Source organism: Staurois parvus, unplaced genomic scaffold, assembly GCF_062004578.1.
Source record: "Staurois parvus isolate SC_StPar_1 unplaced genomic scaffold, SC_StPar_1.0 ptg001039l, whole genome shotgun sequence".
NCBI classification, from domain to species: Eukaryota; Metazoa; Chordata; class Amphibia; order Anura; family Ranidae; genus Staurois; species Staurois parvus.
The window spans coordinates 463,159-479,525 of record NW_028318835.1 but is presented as its reverse complement, the minus strand read 5'-3'; the positions used below and the strand labels follow the sequence as shown (position 1 = coordinate 479,525).

The 16,367-nt window shown below is 39.3% G+C and overlaps 1 protein-coding gene across 1 annotated transcript in view; it reads left to right on the top strand.

Annotated features, from left to right (window-relative positions):
• IPPK (inositol-pentakisphosphate 2-kinase) overlaps positions 1-16,367 on the top strand; it is an 837,585-nt gene that overhangs the window by 648,001 nt on the left and 173,217 nt on the right. Inside the window, exon 11 of the mRNA XM_089657901.1 lies at positions 4,773-4,875. Coding sequence (XP_089514027.1) covers positions 4,773-4,875 — 103 coding nt within the window. The remainder of the gene's footprint in view (positions 1-4,772; positions 4,876-16,367) is intronic.

Sequence of the window (16,367 nt, the reverse complement as noted above, 5' to 3'; positions counted from 1 at the left end):
GATGCCAAAGAGCTGGATTTTGGTCTCATCTGACCACAACACTTTCAACCAGTCCTCCTCTGCATCATTCAGTTGTTCAGTGGCAAACTTCAGATGGGCCTGGACATGTGCTTTCTTGAGTAGAGGGACCTTGCGGGCACTGCAGGATTTCAATCCTTGTCGGCGTAGTGTGTTACCAATTGTTTTCTTGGTGACTGTGGTCCCAGCTGCCTGGAGATTATTGACAAGATCCCCACGTGTAGTTCTGGGATGATTCCTCACTGTTCTCATGATCATTGACACTCCACGAGGTAAGATTTAGCATGGTGCGCCAGACCTAGGGAGATTGACAGTTGTTTTATGTTTCTTCCATTTGCAAATGATTGCACCAACTGTTTTCACCTTCTCACCAAGCTGCTTGGCTATAGTTTTGTAGCCCAGTCCAGCCTTGTGTAGGTATACAATCTTGTCCCTGACATCCTTGAACAGCTCTTTGGTCTTTGTCATGGTGAAGAGTTTGTAATCTGATTGTTTGATTGCTCCTGTAGACAGGTGTCTTTTATACAGGTAACAAAATGAGATTAGCAGCACTCCCTTTCAAAGACTGCTTTTCATCTCAGCTTGTTACCTGTATGAAAGACACCTGGTAGCCAGAAATCCTGCTGAATGATAGGGGATCAAATACTTATTTCCCTCATGAACATTGCAAATCAGTGCATAATTTGATAGACATGCATTTCTTTTGAATTTTTTGTTGCTATTGTGTTACAATACACCTACCATTCGATTTTTAGACTGATCATTTCTTTGTGAGTGGGCAAATATTCAAAATCAGCAGGGGATCAAATACTTATTTCCTTCACTGTAGATGTAAACTAAAAACTTTTTCAATAAAAAATATTTGATATAAAAATACACAATAAATAAATACACAAGTCTAAGTACCTTTTTAACCTGGCTGTGGGTTATTACCAGTAAATATGCACACACCTGTTTAGTAGTAAATGCTCTTAATCTTTTGATGCTGTTGATAAATTGCAAATTGAACATAAATGATCACACAGATGACAGATTAGAACTCTGCTTAGACAGACTAATAACTTTGTTAAATTGCCAAAAAATTTGATTTTATACCCCTAACAAGAATCAAGAAGGTAAGTTAGTAAATCAACAATAAACAATTTTTGTAAACCTTAAATTCAGTATAAATGGTAACACTACACTAGGTTAGGGTGCATTCTAAGGGATTGACTGGAATGCAGTGTCTCTTAAGAGGCACCTCTTTAACCAAGAAAAAAACAAAACAAAACTCAAAGCCTCAAGGCAGCAACTTTTAGGGGCAATCTTTACTCCTGACTCTTCATTCGGCTAAAGGTTGGCCCCCCATTGGCTCACGTTAAGGCAGTCAGTAAGACCTGCAGTCAGTTACTAATGGTGGTAACAATTAGCGTCCATAACGCCCTCTCACCAGACCCAGTGACGCAGCGACAGTGGTCTCTCCGACTGGGTATCCACTCATTCTGGGTTGCCCATGATGACTCTGGTAAGTAGCTTCATCAGTACTCAGGTCACGCTCTGTAACCTCTGGCTATCCCTTACATAGTTGTGGGCTCCGCTGACCCGACTCTTTCTTTCTTAGGTGGAGTTTTGTTGACATGATCCTGTCACACCATACTCCTGTCAAACATTGAGGAGAATTATTTTTTTGTAAAAAATTGGGTTCTCTCCTAATTACTGCTGATTGGTCTGTTGCTGTTGCTTGGAGAGAGGTGGAAAAGAGTACACACACACAGTCCTCTCTTGTGGTTAAACTCTGCACTACTGACAGGAGGGGGTGGGGGTAGCGAGGAGTTATGCAACCTACCACTTACCTCTCCCTTGTCACAGTACAGCCAGTTGTTTACACAGTAAACTGGCAGAGAGGACAGGCAGATAAGTTGGGAGGAAAGAAAGGATCAGCTGCATTATTTATGGCCTCATGCACACTGCAGCTCAAATAAGCTGCTCCTACAGGTGTTTGAGCTGTTTTAAACTTTTACTTTTCTTTGCCTGTTAACTCCCCTCCATGTTCGCTTTTGTCCATGCACACTGTCCATGCTTTTTCAGGAGTTTAGTGTCAGGGGAGTTTACAAACAGAAAAAAAACAACGTGAAGGGGAGTTAACAGGCAGAGAAAAGTTCAAACGCCTGTAGGAGACTTTGAAGCCTTAATCTTTTTTTTTTTCCACACATAGTCATATGACTGCTGTAGGGGAGTGTCATGTGGGGTGGCTAGCTGGGAGGTGGGGTTGAGAAAAGGAAATGCTGGGCTCGAAAATGAGATAACATAGTGGCAACTCAGAACATTATGGATTGACCAGCATAGTGTTGCCACTCTGAACAAGGAACTAATATGCACTGGCAGGTTCACAAGGTGTTTATTCTCTACTGATCTTATTTTGAAACAAAAGTTCGCTACACATAGTTCCATAAAATAATTTTGGAACAAATAGGGAAAAATATATTTTTGGGGTTTAACAACACCTTAAATGTTTGTGTTTTGCTTCTGCAATTTGTTTCTAAAGTATTTTTAAAGATGTGGTATGCAGTTTTATATTATTTCTTTAATAATGATCGATGGCTCAACTAGCAACCTGTCCCTGCATGCCAAGGTCCTAGGTGTAATCCTGGACTCTGAACCATCCTTTTGATCCTACATCTAATCGATGTCCAAAGCTTGCCGCCTCAACATCCACAACATCTTCAAAATATGTCCGTTCCTAACCAATGATGCCACAAACGAATTAATTTTAAAATACTAAAAACAACTTACAAAGCCATCCACAAGTCTGTCCACAGCTACATCGCTAACCTAATTTCAAAATACCAACCTAATTGTTCTCTTCATTCCTCCAAAGAGCTCCTCCTCTCCAGCTCCCTTGTCGCCTCCTCCCATGTTCGCCTCCAGGACTTCTCCCGAGCCTCTCCCATCCCTGGGAACTCCATACCCCAATCTGTCCGACTGTCTTCTAGTCTGTCTGCTTTTAAACAAGCCCTAAAAACCCTTCTCTTCAGAGAGGCCTACCCTGCCCCTGCTTAACAACTGTACTTTTATTATTATTATCATTATTATTTTACAGGTATTATATAGCACCAACTGTTTGAGGAGCGCTTTACAAAATGAAGGCAGGCATTACAATACAATTTGGTACAAGAGGCATTAGAGGACTCCGCTCGTTAGAGCTTACAATCTAAGAGGGAGGGTCAAGTGATACAAAGGTTAAAAGCTGTGGGGGATGAACTGATGGGAAAGTAAAAACACGGTGCATTAGTTAGAAGCAGGATAGGCTTCTTTAAAGAAAAGGGTTTTCAGGGATCTTCTAAAGGTGGATACATTAGAAGATAGTCAGACAGATTGGGGCAGGGAGTTCCATAGGATGGGAGAAGCTCGGTAGAAGTATTGGAGGCGAGCATGGGAGGTTGTTGTTAGTACTTTGAATTTTATTAGTTGGGTGAGTGGAAGCCAGTAGAGGAAATGGCAGAGAGGGGTTACTAGACACTGAACGGTTGGTAAGGTGGATGACTCTGGCAGCAGCATTCATGATGGACTGAAGGGGGTACAGCCAGGGGTGGACTGACTCATGGGGCCCCCGGGCAATAGGGGATCATGGGGCCCCTGTGTCCTTGCCCAAACTCAAAAAAGCTTATGAAAAAGGTACCAGGGGCATCTCATGGAGCCCCCTACTGACCCCGGACCCTCGGACAGTGCCCAAGTTTCCAAATGGTCAGTCCTCCCCTGGGTATAGCCTATGTAAAGGTAATCTCTATAAAACAGGGTCCTCTGATTCCTACTGTTTTAAATTGTGTTGTAATAGTACTGTCTGCCCTTGTGTTGTAAAGCTCTGCGTAAGCTTTCGGCACTATATAATCCTGCATAATAATAATAATTAGCTGTGTACATTTGCTATTGTCATGTGCTTCATAATTATGCTTTTATTTCTATTAACTAGCTAATCTAATTGCATGCGAGACTGAGCTCAAATGTAAAATTGTTTTCCATGAGGACACTTGAAAGCTTGCAGCGTTTGACTACCTTCTAAGTAAGATGCCCGTGTCTGCTAACTTTGTTCTGTATTTGAAAGAGAATTTGTGCTGAGAGAAATATTTAGATTGTGCGATGCTTCTTCTGAAAATGCTAGTTTTCTGGCTGTCTCTAGATTCTTGGACTGACTTGCTGACTTAGAACAAGCAAAACAGCCAGTTAGATCTGAAATCCTAATCTGCATATTAGTTCTTGCATTAAAATACTATGCAAGACAAACTAGTTTAACTATTTAGCACCTGCTAGCAGGATTTTGTGATTGTACTTTTTTAAATTATTGGTCTTGATTAACAAAGAGAGTATCTTTTAATTGATACAATATTGGTTTATCCTTTTCCAATTGAAGGTGTAATAATGTTACAGTAAGCACATGAATGTTAGCCCCTTGAGGTGACCATAATCCTTCTGTGTACTCTTATTATTTTGTCTTCATAAGTTTTGAGGTAGGGCATACATCTGGGTTTAAAAAAGACCAGCAATTTTTCGTAAGGTTCAGTATGTTGGACCTAAAAAAAAAAAAAAAAAAAAAAAAGAAAAAAAAATCTACAGCCACGAAGTAAATAGAGAAGAAAGTATTTTGGTGGCGGTACTGTCAGACTCCACATGTTCGGTGACATTTGTATAGTGCATTTCTGATAATAAAGCCATTTTCACTGAAATAGGGCAAGCAATCTATGATATTCTTTTAACAGTATGCATTTCTTTCTTTTCAGAAGCACACTGCTGTTAGATGGACCTTATGATGAAACATTTTTTGAAAAGCTTAAGGATCTGTCTGTGGAAGACAATGGCAGCATTGAGTTTGCAGTTACTAAGGTAACTTTATAATCAACCTACTGAAATAAATGGTCTGTTCCCATATATGAAAAGGTTTACATTAACACTTTGCAGATAGTCATTTGGTGGACTAAAGCTCTGTGATAGACATCTTTTTCTATGTGTTTGTATACTGTTGTAGTATAAGGGTTTACAAACTGAAAAAACAAAAAAGTGGTATTTTCTCTTCAGTGGCTCTACCTATTCACATGCTCTAAAGACCAAATTTTCATAATGTTCTGAGAACATTTCTTCCAACGCTGCTGTATTTTAGACTAGTTTATTTATGGAAGATTACTAGGACAGCAACCAAGCACAATGCCTTTGAAGATCAACTGAAATTAAATACGTAAAGTGGAACTAAAGGAGAAATTACTTTACTTTCATCCTCCAAGTTCCCATGCTGTGTCTTCTCCCCAGGACTATAGCCATTTCAAATGGCCAGTGCAGGTCAATGTGTAGCTCACATTTCACAGAGGACTGTAAATAAGCAGGTAAGTGTACTTTATTACAGAAGAGGCATTGCATTGCTCCTCTGCAATAACAAGCGTGCCTGTTTGCAATATTTTAAATTTAGCCTTTTGCTCTGCTTTAAGTTCACAAGCCTGTGTCCTGACCTTGTCATTGTAGTGTGAGTTCTGTTTACATTGTTCTGCACTGTTAGACTGCTCCTTGTATTTATAGCAGCCTTCCTTTGGCTCCAGGGCCATAGGTCCTCAGATCACAGGCTTTCATACGGCTTGCCTGACAGTGGGTAAAAGGATATCTTAATTGTACAGTACAGGACTGAATACTCATGCCTTGGGTTATAGGTTTTACCTTTAGGTGACAGAACACTGCCAAACTTTTGAGCCTCCTTGGGCTCCTCCCCTATAATCCTAACCCACTTTGTGAGTCCTCATTTTTTTGCTAGTATTTTAAGGTTAATCTCCCTTACTTAGCCTAACCAGTTTATTTTGTCTTCGGATTCTTCACTGTTGCCTAATACCACAATAGAAGCAGTGCATCTGGATTGATGCCACCTTGGTAAAACCTTGAGAGCCCTAACCAGAACTCGTGCCATGGGAACAATCTGTAATATTGCTTCGAAAAACTTGTTCCTGCACGGGCACGTGATGCCATGCTTGCAGTCAGACGCAGGGTGCTATACAGGTCCAGGGCCATAGTCCATCCGTATGGAACCCAGTCCCTGAAGACCTCTTCGAGGTTATTCCCACCACGATGGGTAAAGCCTGGACTCTATGTGTGGTCCAATGTCATGGACAGGTAAGACAGGATCACCCTGCATCTCTGACTGTTACTGTAAAAAAGGGGCTATGTTTGGAATGTATTCACTTTGCAGTGTACATTTTTAGAACTTGGCACTAAAATCAAACCAATCAGCTTAGTTTCAAGTGGATACCAGGTGTTACATTATACTACTGGTCACATACCTTATCACCACTTCCACCTAGAGCCTTTAAAAGGTACTCGGGCACTTCCTCCTGCCCTTTCGCTTTGAGGAATTTGCTGCAGGACAGTCTACACCCATGTTGTGTACTCTTTTCAGCCACACATACCCTATTTTCTGCACCTTACTCTGTGAGTACCCCATAGGAGATTACCCTCACCTGTAGCTTGATGAAAACCAGGCAAAAGGGAGCCTTGGCAAAATCTTAAGTGAACATTTGTACTGCCGAAGGTCCACACAACACTCAACCTCAGAATAATGATGTTCCCCTTTTACCAGAGCAAGACCTTATATTAATGCCGGTCTGCATGCAACTCTGATTCCATTTCAGGCATACAACATGCAGCCTACATGACAGATGTAGAATTTTGTACATCTATGTTACAATTCGTCAGACAGCCATTACCTTCCAGGACTCCAAAACACCAAGCTCCTTCTCCCAGCTTCTCTGTCTCTTCCAGAGTTGGATATACTCAACCTAGTAGAAGTGGACATAGAAGGGAACAAAGAGGACACCTGAAGCTGCAGTTTCATGCAATATACTTGCTAGTGTGGATATGCTAACTTCTGCTGTGCGCAAGCACTTTGGCATTGTTGTATCTGATTCTCCTCCTTCATGCCCCTTACAGTGCAAAGGGACATGCAAAATCTATAAAGACTTTCCCTGTTCATGAAAACATAGAATGAGCAGTTTGTGACAAATGGATTACTACAGCAAAGATTCTCACTCCTCCAGCAATCTTTTCTGACTATCCAGTAGCAAAAAAGTTCACTAAAAATTGTCTGTTCCGGTAGTAATAAAACATCTTACTGTTCCAACTGAAGATATTTCTTTATCCAAAGATTCTTCAGATATAAAGTTTGAGACACTCTTAAAGGCTTTATTTACTCTTGCTGTTTTGTGTGAATGCCCTAGAATATATTATACATTCCCAGAATGTCCCTTATGTCCATTCACATGCACAGAATCTTGTCTCTCAAATGGATAGCTGAACCTGCCTGTAAAGGAAACTGACAATAAATTACACACACACACTTACACACACACTTACACACTTAATATTACCAGCTGCAAGTTGCTTCTGAGCTGTGTTGCTTCAATGTTGCTAACAGGGGCATATCATGAAGTCAGTGGGCCCGTGTACAAAATTAAAAGTGGGCACTAGGCAGTGATAAAGAAAAAATATGATGTGGCTAAAACTGGGTGTGATTTAAGTTGTGCATTTTTATGTGGGCATGGTGTAAAAGGGGTGTGGTGAAATAGTGTCTGAGATTACTTATATAGTGCAAATGTGGTAATGGTAAATAGGGAATGTAAAGTGTGGAGTGTATGGTGGTGAGTAGTATGTGCAGGGTGGTATTAGTAGGAAAGTGGATGGTGTCAGTAGTTCTTTTTTATTATCATTATTATTTTACAATGTTATTATTTTTTTACAATTTAAAGCTTTATTATTTTTATAATTTTTTTCAAAATGCTTTTGGATGGTGGATGGTGTTAGCAGAGCAATGGAGTGGTTGTTAGAATTTTTTTAAGTATATGTTGGGTTGCCATTAGATTGGGATGAATAAACAAAACCTGTACCCCCTTATATCATGCATGCCTATCACAGTCCCCCTTACATCAGATATGTCCTCTCATGGGACCAACTACTACCATAGGCTGATGACACAAAGCTAAGCTTCTTTGGCTGCACTCATGAACACTATTGTTGGAGGACCGAGACCTGGGGGGGGCCTGAGGAGCACACAGGAGGGCGGCCCAGAAGGGAAATCTGCTGCACAGTCAGGCATGATCAGTGCAGCGGTGGAGACATTAAAAAGCAGCTTTCAGTGAGAAGCTGGAAGCCGCATATCCAATTCTCCCTCCTGCAGCTTTCAGCTGCTTCACTGAAAGCCATATAGGGAGATCGCTGCTTGTAACTGTCCTCCCACTTCTGCACTGATCATCCCCAACTTTGCTCCTGATACATCTTATGCATTGGTGCAGAGTGTTCACAGCACAGTGCCCCCCCCCAACCCTCAGGACTTGTGTGCATCCCCCCCCCCCAACCCTCAGGACTCTGTCCTCGAGCCCCTTCTCTTCTCCATTTATACCTCCTCCCTTGGCCAACTCATACACTCTCACGGCTTCAACTACCACCTCTATGCCGACGACACACAAATCTGTCTCTCAACCCCCCACCTCACCCCCTTGGTCTCAGTCCGAATCACACACCTACTGAGCGACATATCAGACTGGATGTCACTCCACTTCCTTAAATTGAACCTCTCCAAAACCGAGTTTCTTGTCTTCCCCCCAGCCCGGACACCACCCCCCATTGATTTCTCCGTCACATCCAACAACGCTACCATCAAACCCGCCCTGCACGCCAGAGTACTTGGTGTAATTCTGGACTCCAACCTATCCTTTCAACCCCAAGTCCAATCTTTAACAAACTCGTGCAGACTCCACCTCCGCAACATCGCCAAAATCCGCACGTTCCTAACCCCAGAAACCACTAAACAGCTCATCCACTCTCTCATCATATCACGACTCGACTACTGCAACTCCCTCCTCACTGGCCTGCCTCGCCGCTGGCTATCCCCACTTCAGTCGATCCTGAATAGGGCTGCCAGACTCATTCACCTTTCCAACCGCTCCATCTCCGCCACCCCCCTCTGCCAATCCCTCCACTGGCTTCCGATTGCGCAACGGATCAAATTCAAAATCCTAACGCTGACGTACAAAGCTGTCCACCATACTGCCCCGAACTACATCACTGACCTAATATCCAAGTACCGCCCAGCACGCACACTCCGCTCCTCACAAGACCACCTTCTCTCTAGTTCCCTGGTCTCCTCCTCCCATGCCCGCCTCCAGGACTTCTCCAGGGTGTCACCCATCCTCTGGAACTCCCTGCCCCAACCCTTCAGATTATCACCTACTCTCCTCTCCTTTAGGCGCACCCTGAAAACCCATCTCTTCAGGGAAGCCTACCCCACCCCCTGCTAACTTGCCGACCTCCTCCACTCTTCCTACCACTCCATCCCCCACAGCTATTTCCTCCTGTGCCACCATCCCCTCCCTCCTAGATTGTAAGCTCGAAAGAGCAGGGCCCTCAATCCCCTTATGTTTTGTATTGGTATTGTTCTGTCACATGTTCTGTCCCCCTTTGTAATGTACAGCGCTGAGCGAACTATTGGCGCTTTATAAATACTGTGTAATAATAATAATTAAACACCCTGCACCCATGGATGATACACCACTGGTTGCTAATGCAGTGCGTTGTGTGTTTAATGGCAGGCACAGTAGGAGCAGGGCAAGGAAGAGCACTATTTAACTTACCACAAAGAGGCCGGACCCTGGCCACTGGCAACCAGCATTTATGTAATAGTACAAAACACTTTGATGATAGTGCACACTCCACAGCAATGCCCCAGTACTGGTGATATCACCTCCTGCCTATACCAACATGTTTCTCTTTTATATACGCTCCTCTTCCACGCAATCCACTAATTAACCTTTCACTGCAGCAGGCAAACAAATAGTCTATGACTGCAGCAAGGAAACAAATCGTCTAGGAAAGTACCATACAATAATGCACTCGTATATCATAATAAAATTAGATACAAAGTGGACTGATAGCGTGAAGGTGAGAAAAAATGTTTTTCTCTAAAATTAATGTATATGTACATATACTGTATATGTGTATATTTACACACACTCTCATACAATATAGAATAAAACAGTTTTATTCATATCAATATATTAAAAAGGTACAGTATATATCTTAATAAATGTAAATGATAAAATTTTCCATCTGTGAAAAAACTGGGATCCGAACTGATGACCCCAGTACTACTAGGCAGAAGTGCTGGCCACTTGGCCACTGCGATCGAAATATATATATATATATATATATATATATATATATATACTATATGTGTGTATGTATATATATATATATATATATATATATATATATATTGTGAGCATCAAATGGTAGACTTTTTTTACAGCACACAGCCACTAGCTTTATTCTTTTTTTTTAAGGGCCCTTTAGTCCAATTTTATTTAAAGGAAAATTCCATAAATCCAAACATAAATGATTTCCCACGCAGGGGTATCCACCATCAGTATTATTATTATTATACAGGATTTATATAGTGCCAACAGTTTGTCAGTACAACCGAAACAAAGATTCAGCCTCCTGACTCTCTCAGGTATACATACAATTCTGCTTTGGCTTTCCACATCAGGCTCACGTCTGTCTCATGCAGACTCTTTTCTGAATGGCTGTCTTGCTGCTCTGGCTCTCACCTCTCCCAGGTGGAGCCCTCCTGACTCTTCGGCAATGACCTTCTGTCTGCCAGGGTGGAGCCTAGAACCATGGTTTGGCCTCTACAAAAATTAGTAATCTGGGGGTTCTGAAAACATGGACCCAGGATTGGAGATTTCATCCCTCCCAAATCACTTAGAAATCTCCAGGCCCCAGGTCCCAAAATGGGCTTTACGAACCAACAAGAAAACTGACAAACCAGTTTCCTCTGCATTAAGAGAACTGCCTGGAGCCCCTCAACCTGTACAGTTGAGAATCCTGGGTTATAACCTTGATTTAGACCGTGGCAGGATACCGCACTGCCACAATACTTGATCACTTGCTGATTTTGTTGGCGTAGTGTGTTACCAATTGTTTTCTTGGTGATTGTGGTCCCAGCTGCCTGGAGATCATTGACAAGATCCTCACTTGTAGTTCTGGGATAATTCCTCACTGTTCTCATGATCATTGACACTCCACGAGTTGTTTTGCGTTTCTTCCATTTGCGAATGATTGCACCAACCGTTGTCACTTTCTTACCAAGCTGCTTGGGGATAGTTTTGTAGCCCAGTCCAGCTTTGTGTAGGTATACAATCTTGTCTCTGACATCCTTGGAGAGCTCTTTGGTCTTTTGCCATGGTGAAGAGTTTGTAATCTGATTGTTTGATTGCTCCTGTAGACAGGTGTCTTTTATACAGGTAACAAAATGAGATTAGCAGCACTCCCTTTAAAAGACTGCTTCTAATCTCAGCTTACCTGTATGAAAGACACTTGGTAGCCAGAAATCCTGCTGAATGATAGGGGAAAAATACTTAATTCCTTCATGAACATTGCAAATCAGTGCATAATTTGTTAGACATGCATTTCTTTTGAATTTTGTTGTTGCTATTCTGTCTCTCAGTGTTACAATACACCTACCATTCGATTTTTAGACTGATCATTTCTTTGTGAGTAGGCAAACATTCAAAATCAGCAGGGAATCAAATACTTATTTCCTTCACTGTATGTGAAAATACCTCTCTTCCTGATTTTACCCCTAAAGATAATTATCCCCACACTTAATAACCATACAATGTAACATACCGTTAACTTTATCATATCCACATGCAATATTGCTCCATCTGCTATTTTAATATACATATGCAAACTAACCAATATGCCATATAAATATACACAAAATATCAGCATATAGATTTATACAAAACTATTGCTACTTCAATATACATAGACAATTCCCAGATAGCATAAACATCCTCCTGGGGTATTTCCCAAATTATTGATCCTATGGTTTTACCCTGAGTATGCAGACTATAAAACAACAGTGTAGAGTATTTTAAATATTTAAAATTATTTTTGATAAACTATATTGTTCAATATATTAATTTATTATAGGTATACTGGTTTACCAAATCCCTCTCCCTCTATTCTACACTAGAAATTCTCTATAAAACAATTCATGTCAAAATCGACATTTAACCCTTGAGTTACCATTGTTTGTAGCTGGAAAATCCACTTTGATTCTTTCTGACTAAGGCTCCTGATTTTATTACTACTCCTTCAATGAGCTTTGTATCTTTCTGTTCCCCAAAATTTTAATCCTGATGGATTGCTGTTATGATCTAATAAAAAATGTTTTGGAAGATTATGCTTGATTTTACTTCCTTTTTTGATGTTCCTAATATGTTCTTGTATCCTTGTAGCCAGCATTCTTTTAGTTCTACCTACATATTGTAGACCACAATCACACTCAATACAATACACCACTCCCTCTGTTCTCACAAATTTCATATTGTAATCCTGTACTATGAGATACAAAGTTTTTTCTTTTTTTAGGGTTATTATTTACACTTTTACATCCATAGCATCTCCCACAGGCAAAAAAACCTTTATCATCATCAGAAAAAAAACAATACTATTGGATTTAGGCAGATCTACAACATTCCTCACTAATATATTTCTTAAATTGGGTGCTCTTTTGTAAATAAATATTGTGTATATTTATATGGCATATTGGTTAGTTTGCATATGTGGGACACACATAAGTGTGATTTGTGGACACAAGAAAAAAGGAGCACTTTCTTGCACAAGATTTAAGTTATAGGCAATGAATGTTTCACATATAAAGGACCGTAGTCTATCATCGGATGCCATCTTAATAGTTGTATAGTGTATGAGCTGCACTATATTGATGGACTTTATGATTATTGCTATTGTACACAGTAGATGGTGATATATGCGCGGCACTATATATATTATATTATGGAAAGCGTATGTGGGAACAGATGTGAGTGTCAGCAGCATTACCATATGTTAGAAAATACTACCTGATAATTGCGCTGAAGTTTTTTCTGTATTGGAAGCATACATGAATTGCACCTAATAAAACCCCCTCAGATGTATATATATTTTTAGTTCTTTTATTCCTAACTGTGGGGGCAATTTCCAGACCTATATTTTTTGCTTTTTTATATATGGACCTTGGTTTAATGGGTATCTCTTCCTAGTAATGTGGGACTATGAATTGAATTAATAAATAAATTACAGATTCTCTTGGGCCTTCATGTCCTTCAAGAGCTTTTCTCTGGGTATGTTTTCCACCTCTCTGGCTTTACTGACAAGGATCTCCTCATGATAGCCTTTATCCAGGAACTGAAAATTCAATAGTTTAGATTCCTCCTTATAATCTGTCAGTTTGTTGCAGTTCCTCCTGAGGCATGTATATTTAATATCTTTAGGATATTCATCAGCCAGCTAGTATTGAGAATAACTTAAATAAAGGAATGTGCTAAAACCACAAACTATTCCCAATTTAGTGTAGAAACATTAGTGCAAAAGATATAAATATCTATTCTCAATTAATATCAAAAAATATCAAAATTATGTGCAAAACTATTTTTTAGTGCATAAGTAATTTAAATAATTAAATTTGTGAATATAAAAAAATGTCCAATTCTGAATTTCTTCAAATGTCCAAACAAATCCTTTTCAAATTCAGGTGCTCTTAAAGAAATTGTGCCAAAATCCACCACCAAAGTAAAGTTGGGTAACTCACCAGAGCTCCATACTGATCAATCTCTAGATCAGCAAAAAACGCTTTTTGCTCTGGGTGCAGATGCAATGAATCAACTTCTCAGGTGTGATGATCAATAGCTACACAATCATCCATAAGGTAGGTATCCACCACTCAATATAATGGCTCCAGGAGCATTATATCACTCTCTCTTTTTAGATCTCTCCACCGAGGTCATGTTTGGGAATGAAAGAGAAAATCATGGTGCAGCCAGTTTTTTTTATAAAAGTATCCAACAATTTAATAAAGATTTACACTCACAAAAAGGGTGTCTTCACCGACACCAGTATAACAGCATAAAACAGCAAATGGTATAACAGTCTCCTGTTCCCCGCACACTCACTACAGCGCTTGTGACTCAATTTTCTCCACAGACGTCAGCATCCAGCAAGCCAAGCCCTACTAGTTTCGTCATGAATGACGTCTTCAAGGGACGGTCTGGATGCAGACGTCGGCTCCTCTCTAATATACCACCCGCACTCTGCATTTCTGAGCAGCTTAACCAATCACACTAACAACTCCATAAATATGCATCTCCAATTACAGAATGTTACGGCGAAGCAGCACAATCTCCAAACAAGCTTCCAACCTCGCCTTACACCCTGCAATTCCTTTTTAAAAAACATCCACAAATATCCCAGGCCATATAACAGCATCAAAATACTAAAAAAGCAGCATAAAATGTTAACATCGTACATTTAAAGGGCCATACCCACATTAAAGAAGAACTCTACAATCAAAATTTATATATATAAAAAAATACATATATAAATGTGTAAAAAAAATACATAAAATATCTCTAAAAAATACAAACCAAAAACTATACATAAAATGAAACAAGTAATCCTCCTTTATATATCAAAAAATTCCTTCACAATCCCCATATATCACAAATTCCGCTTTTTCTTTTTTCTTAACCCAAAGCATGTAGAATATCCAAGAAGTATTCTTTCAAAAGTTTGTCAAAAAACAGTTAAGATCAATATTTATATTCATACCTTTTGGTTTTAAACAGTCCAATTCATATATCCAATATGTTTCCTTCTTTGATATTTCTTTAATCATATCAGACCCCTTCCAATGCTCATTCATTTTCTCAATGCCATAAAAAGTTGCTAAACTTGGGTCACTATTATGTTTTAATTTAAAATGCTTCGACACACTATGTTTTTCAAAACCTTTTTTTATATTATTTAAATGTTCTGCAATCCTCGTCTTCAAATGTCTCCCTGTTCTTCCTACGTATTGGAGGTGACACGGGCACTCCAAAACATAGATCACATGTGTTGAATTACATGAGATAAACGAGTCGATATTATATTCTTTATTAGTTGTACTTGAACAGAACTTTTTCTTACTTTTACTCAAAGCCTTATTCACTGTTTTACATGCTTTACATTTTTTACAGTGAAAAAAACCTTTTAGACCCGGAAAAAAATTATTCTTTATATTAGGGGGATCTAAAATATTATGGACTATCTTTTTTCTCAGAGACCTATTTTTTCTATAGATAAATTTTAGTCTCTGGGGATTAATTTCTCTCAATACTTCATCTTTCAAAAGTATGGGCCAATATTTTTTAACAATTCCTTCTATGATCTTATATTGATTATTGAAATTCGTAATAAATGAGATATCGAAACCTTCATTTTTTTCTTTCTTATCAAGCAAAAGCCTCTTCCTATCTTTTTTATCAACCAAATCCCTTTCAGAAACCAAAAAGGATCTATTATACCCTTTTTCTGCGAATCTATCTATTAACATTTCTCTTTGATCAAAAGTTTGGGTCAGTGGATACAGATACTAAAAATAAAAAAGTAAAAAAATATAATAGAGATGTGGATGACTATAAAAACAACAAGGTGTATAAATGGCAAGAAAATTTGAAAAGTTTGGGTAATATGGAGAATGATTCAAGACAATCAACTCCAGAAAAATCTTTGTCCAATAATCTTAGACCCACAGAGAATATACAGAAATCTAGTGTCCCAAATAAAAAAACGATGGTTCAATTCCAACAATCCAATCAAGAGCAATTGAATGTATTGGAAAAATATAATCCCAGTCAGAGACCATACTATGAAGGTAGAGGAAGATTCCAGAGAGGGAATTTTCAATATAGGAGAGCAGGAGGATATAGAGGGAATTGGCCCAGGAGGGGAAATTATCACGGCAATTTTTACACCAGACAGGGTTTTCAGGTCCCCTACAGAGGCTGGGAATTAGAGGGGCAGAGTTACAGTCCTCAATACAGGGATTGGAAAGAGCAAGAAATGTATGGGAAAGAAAAAAATGGTGTAGGTATAGAGGAAAGAGAGGGGGAAAACGAATAGAAAAGGAAAAGAAATCTTTAGGCAATGGTATTGTTAATTTAAGTGATGCAGTTTTAACAGAAAATGAAATAAAGGTATTGGATTTAGGTTTAAAATACATCCAAAGAGTAAATGCCAATAAATTCGATATTTATATCGATATACAGAAGTTCGTGAGAAAGTTAAATATTAAAAAGTTTTTTGCATTAAATAATAAAGATGAGAAGGGGGGGAAGAAAAATGTTGAGTCTAGGTTTGAACATAGTAAACTAATAAATGCATCGACTTTCAACCCTAAGAATAAAGGCAATGAATTTTTAGAGGTTTTTAAAAAAATGGTTGAGACAGATATAAAAAATGTG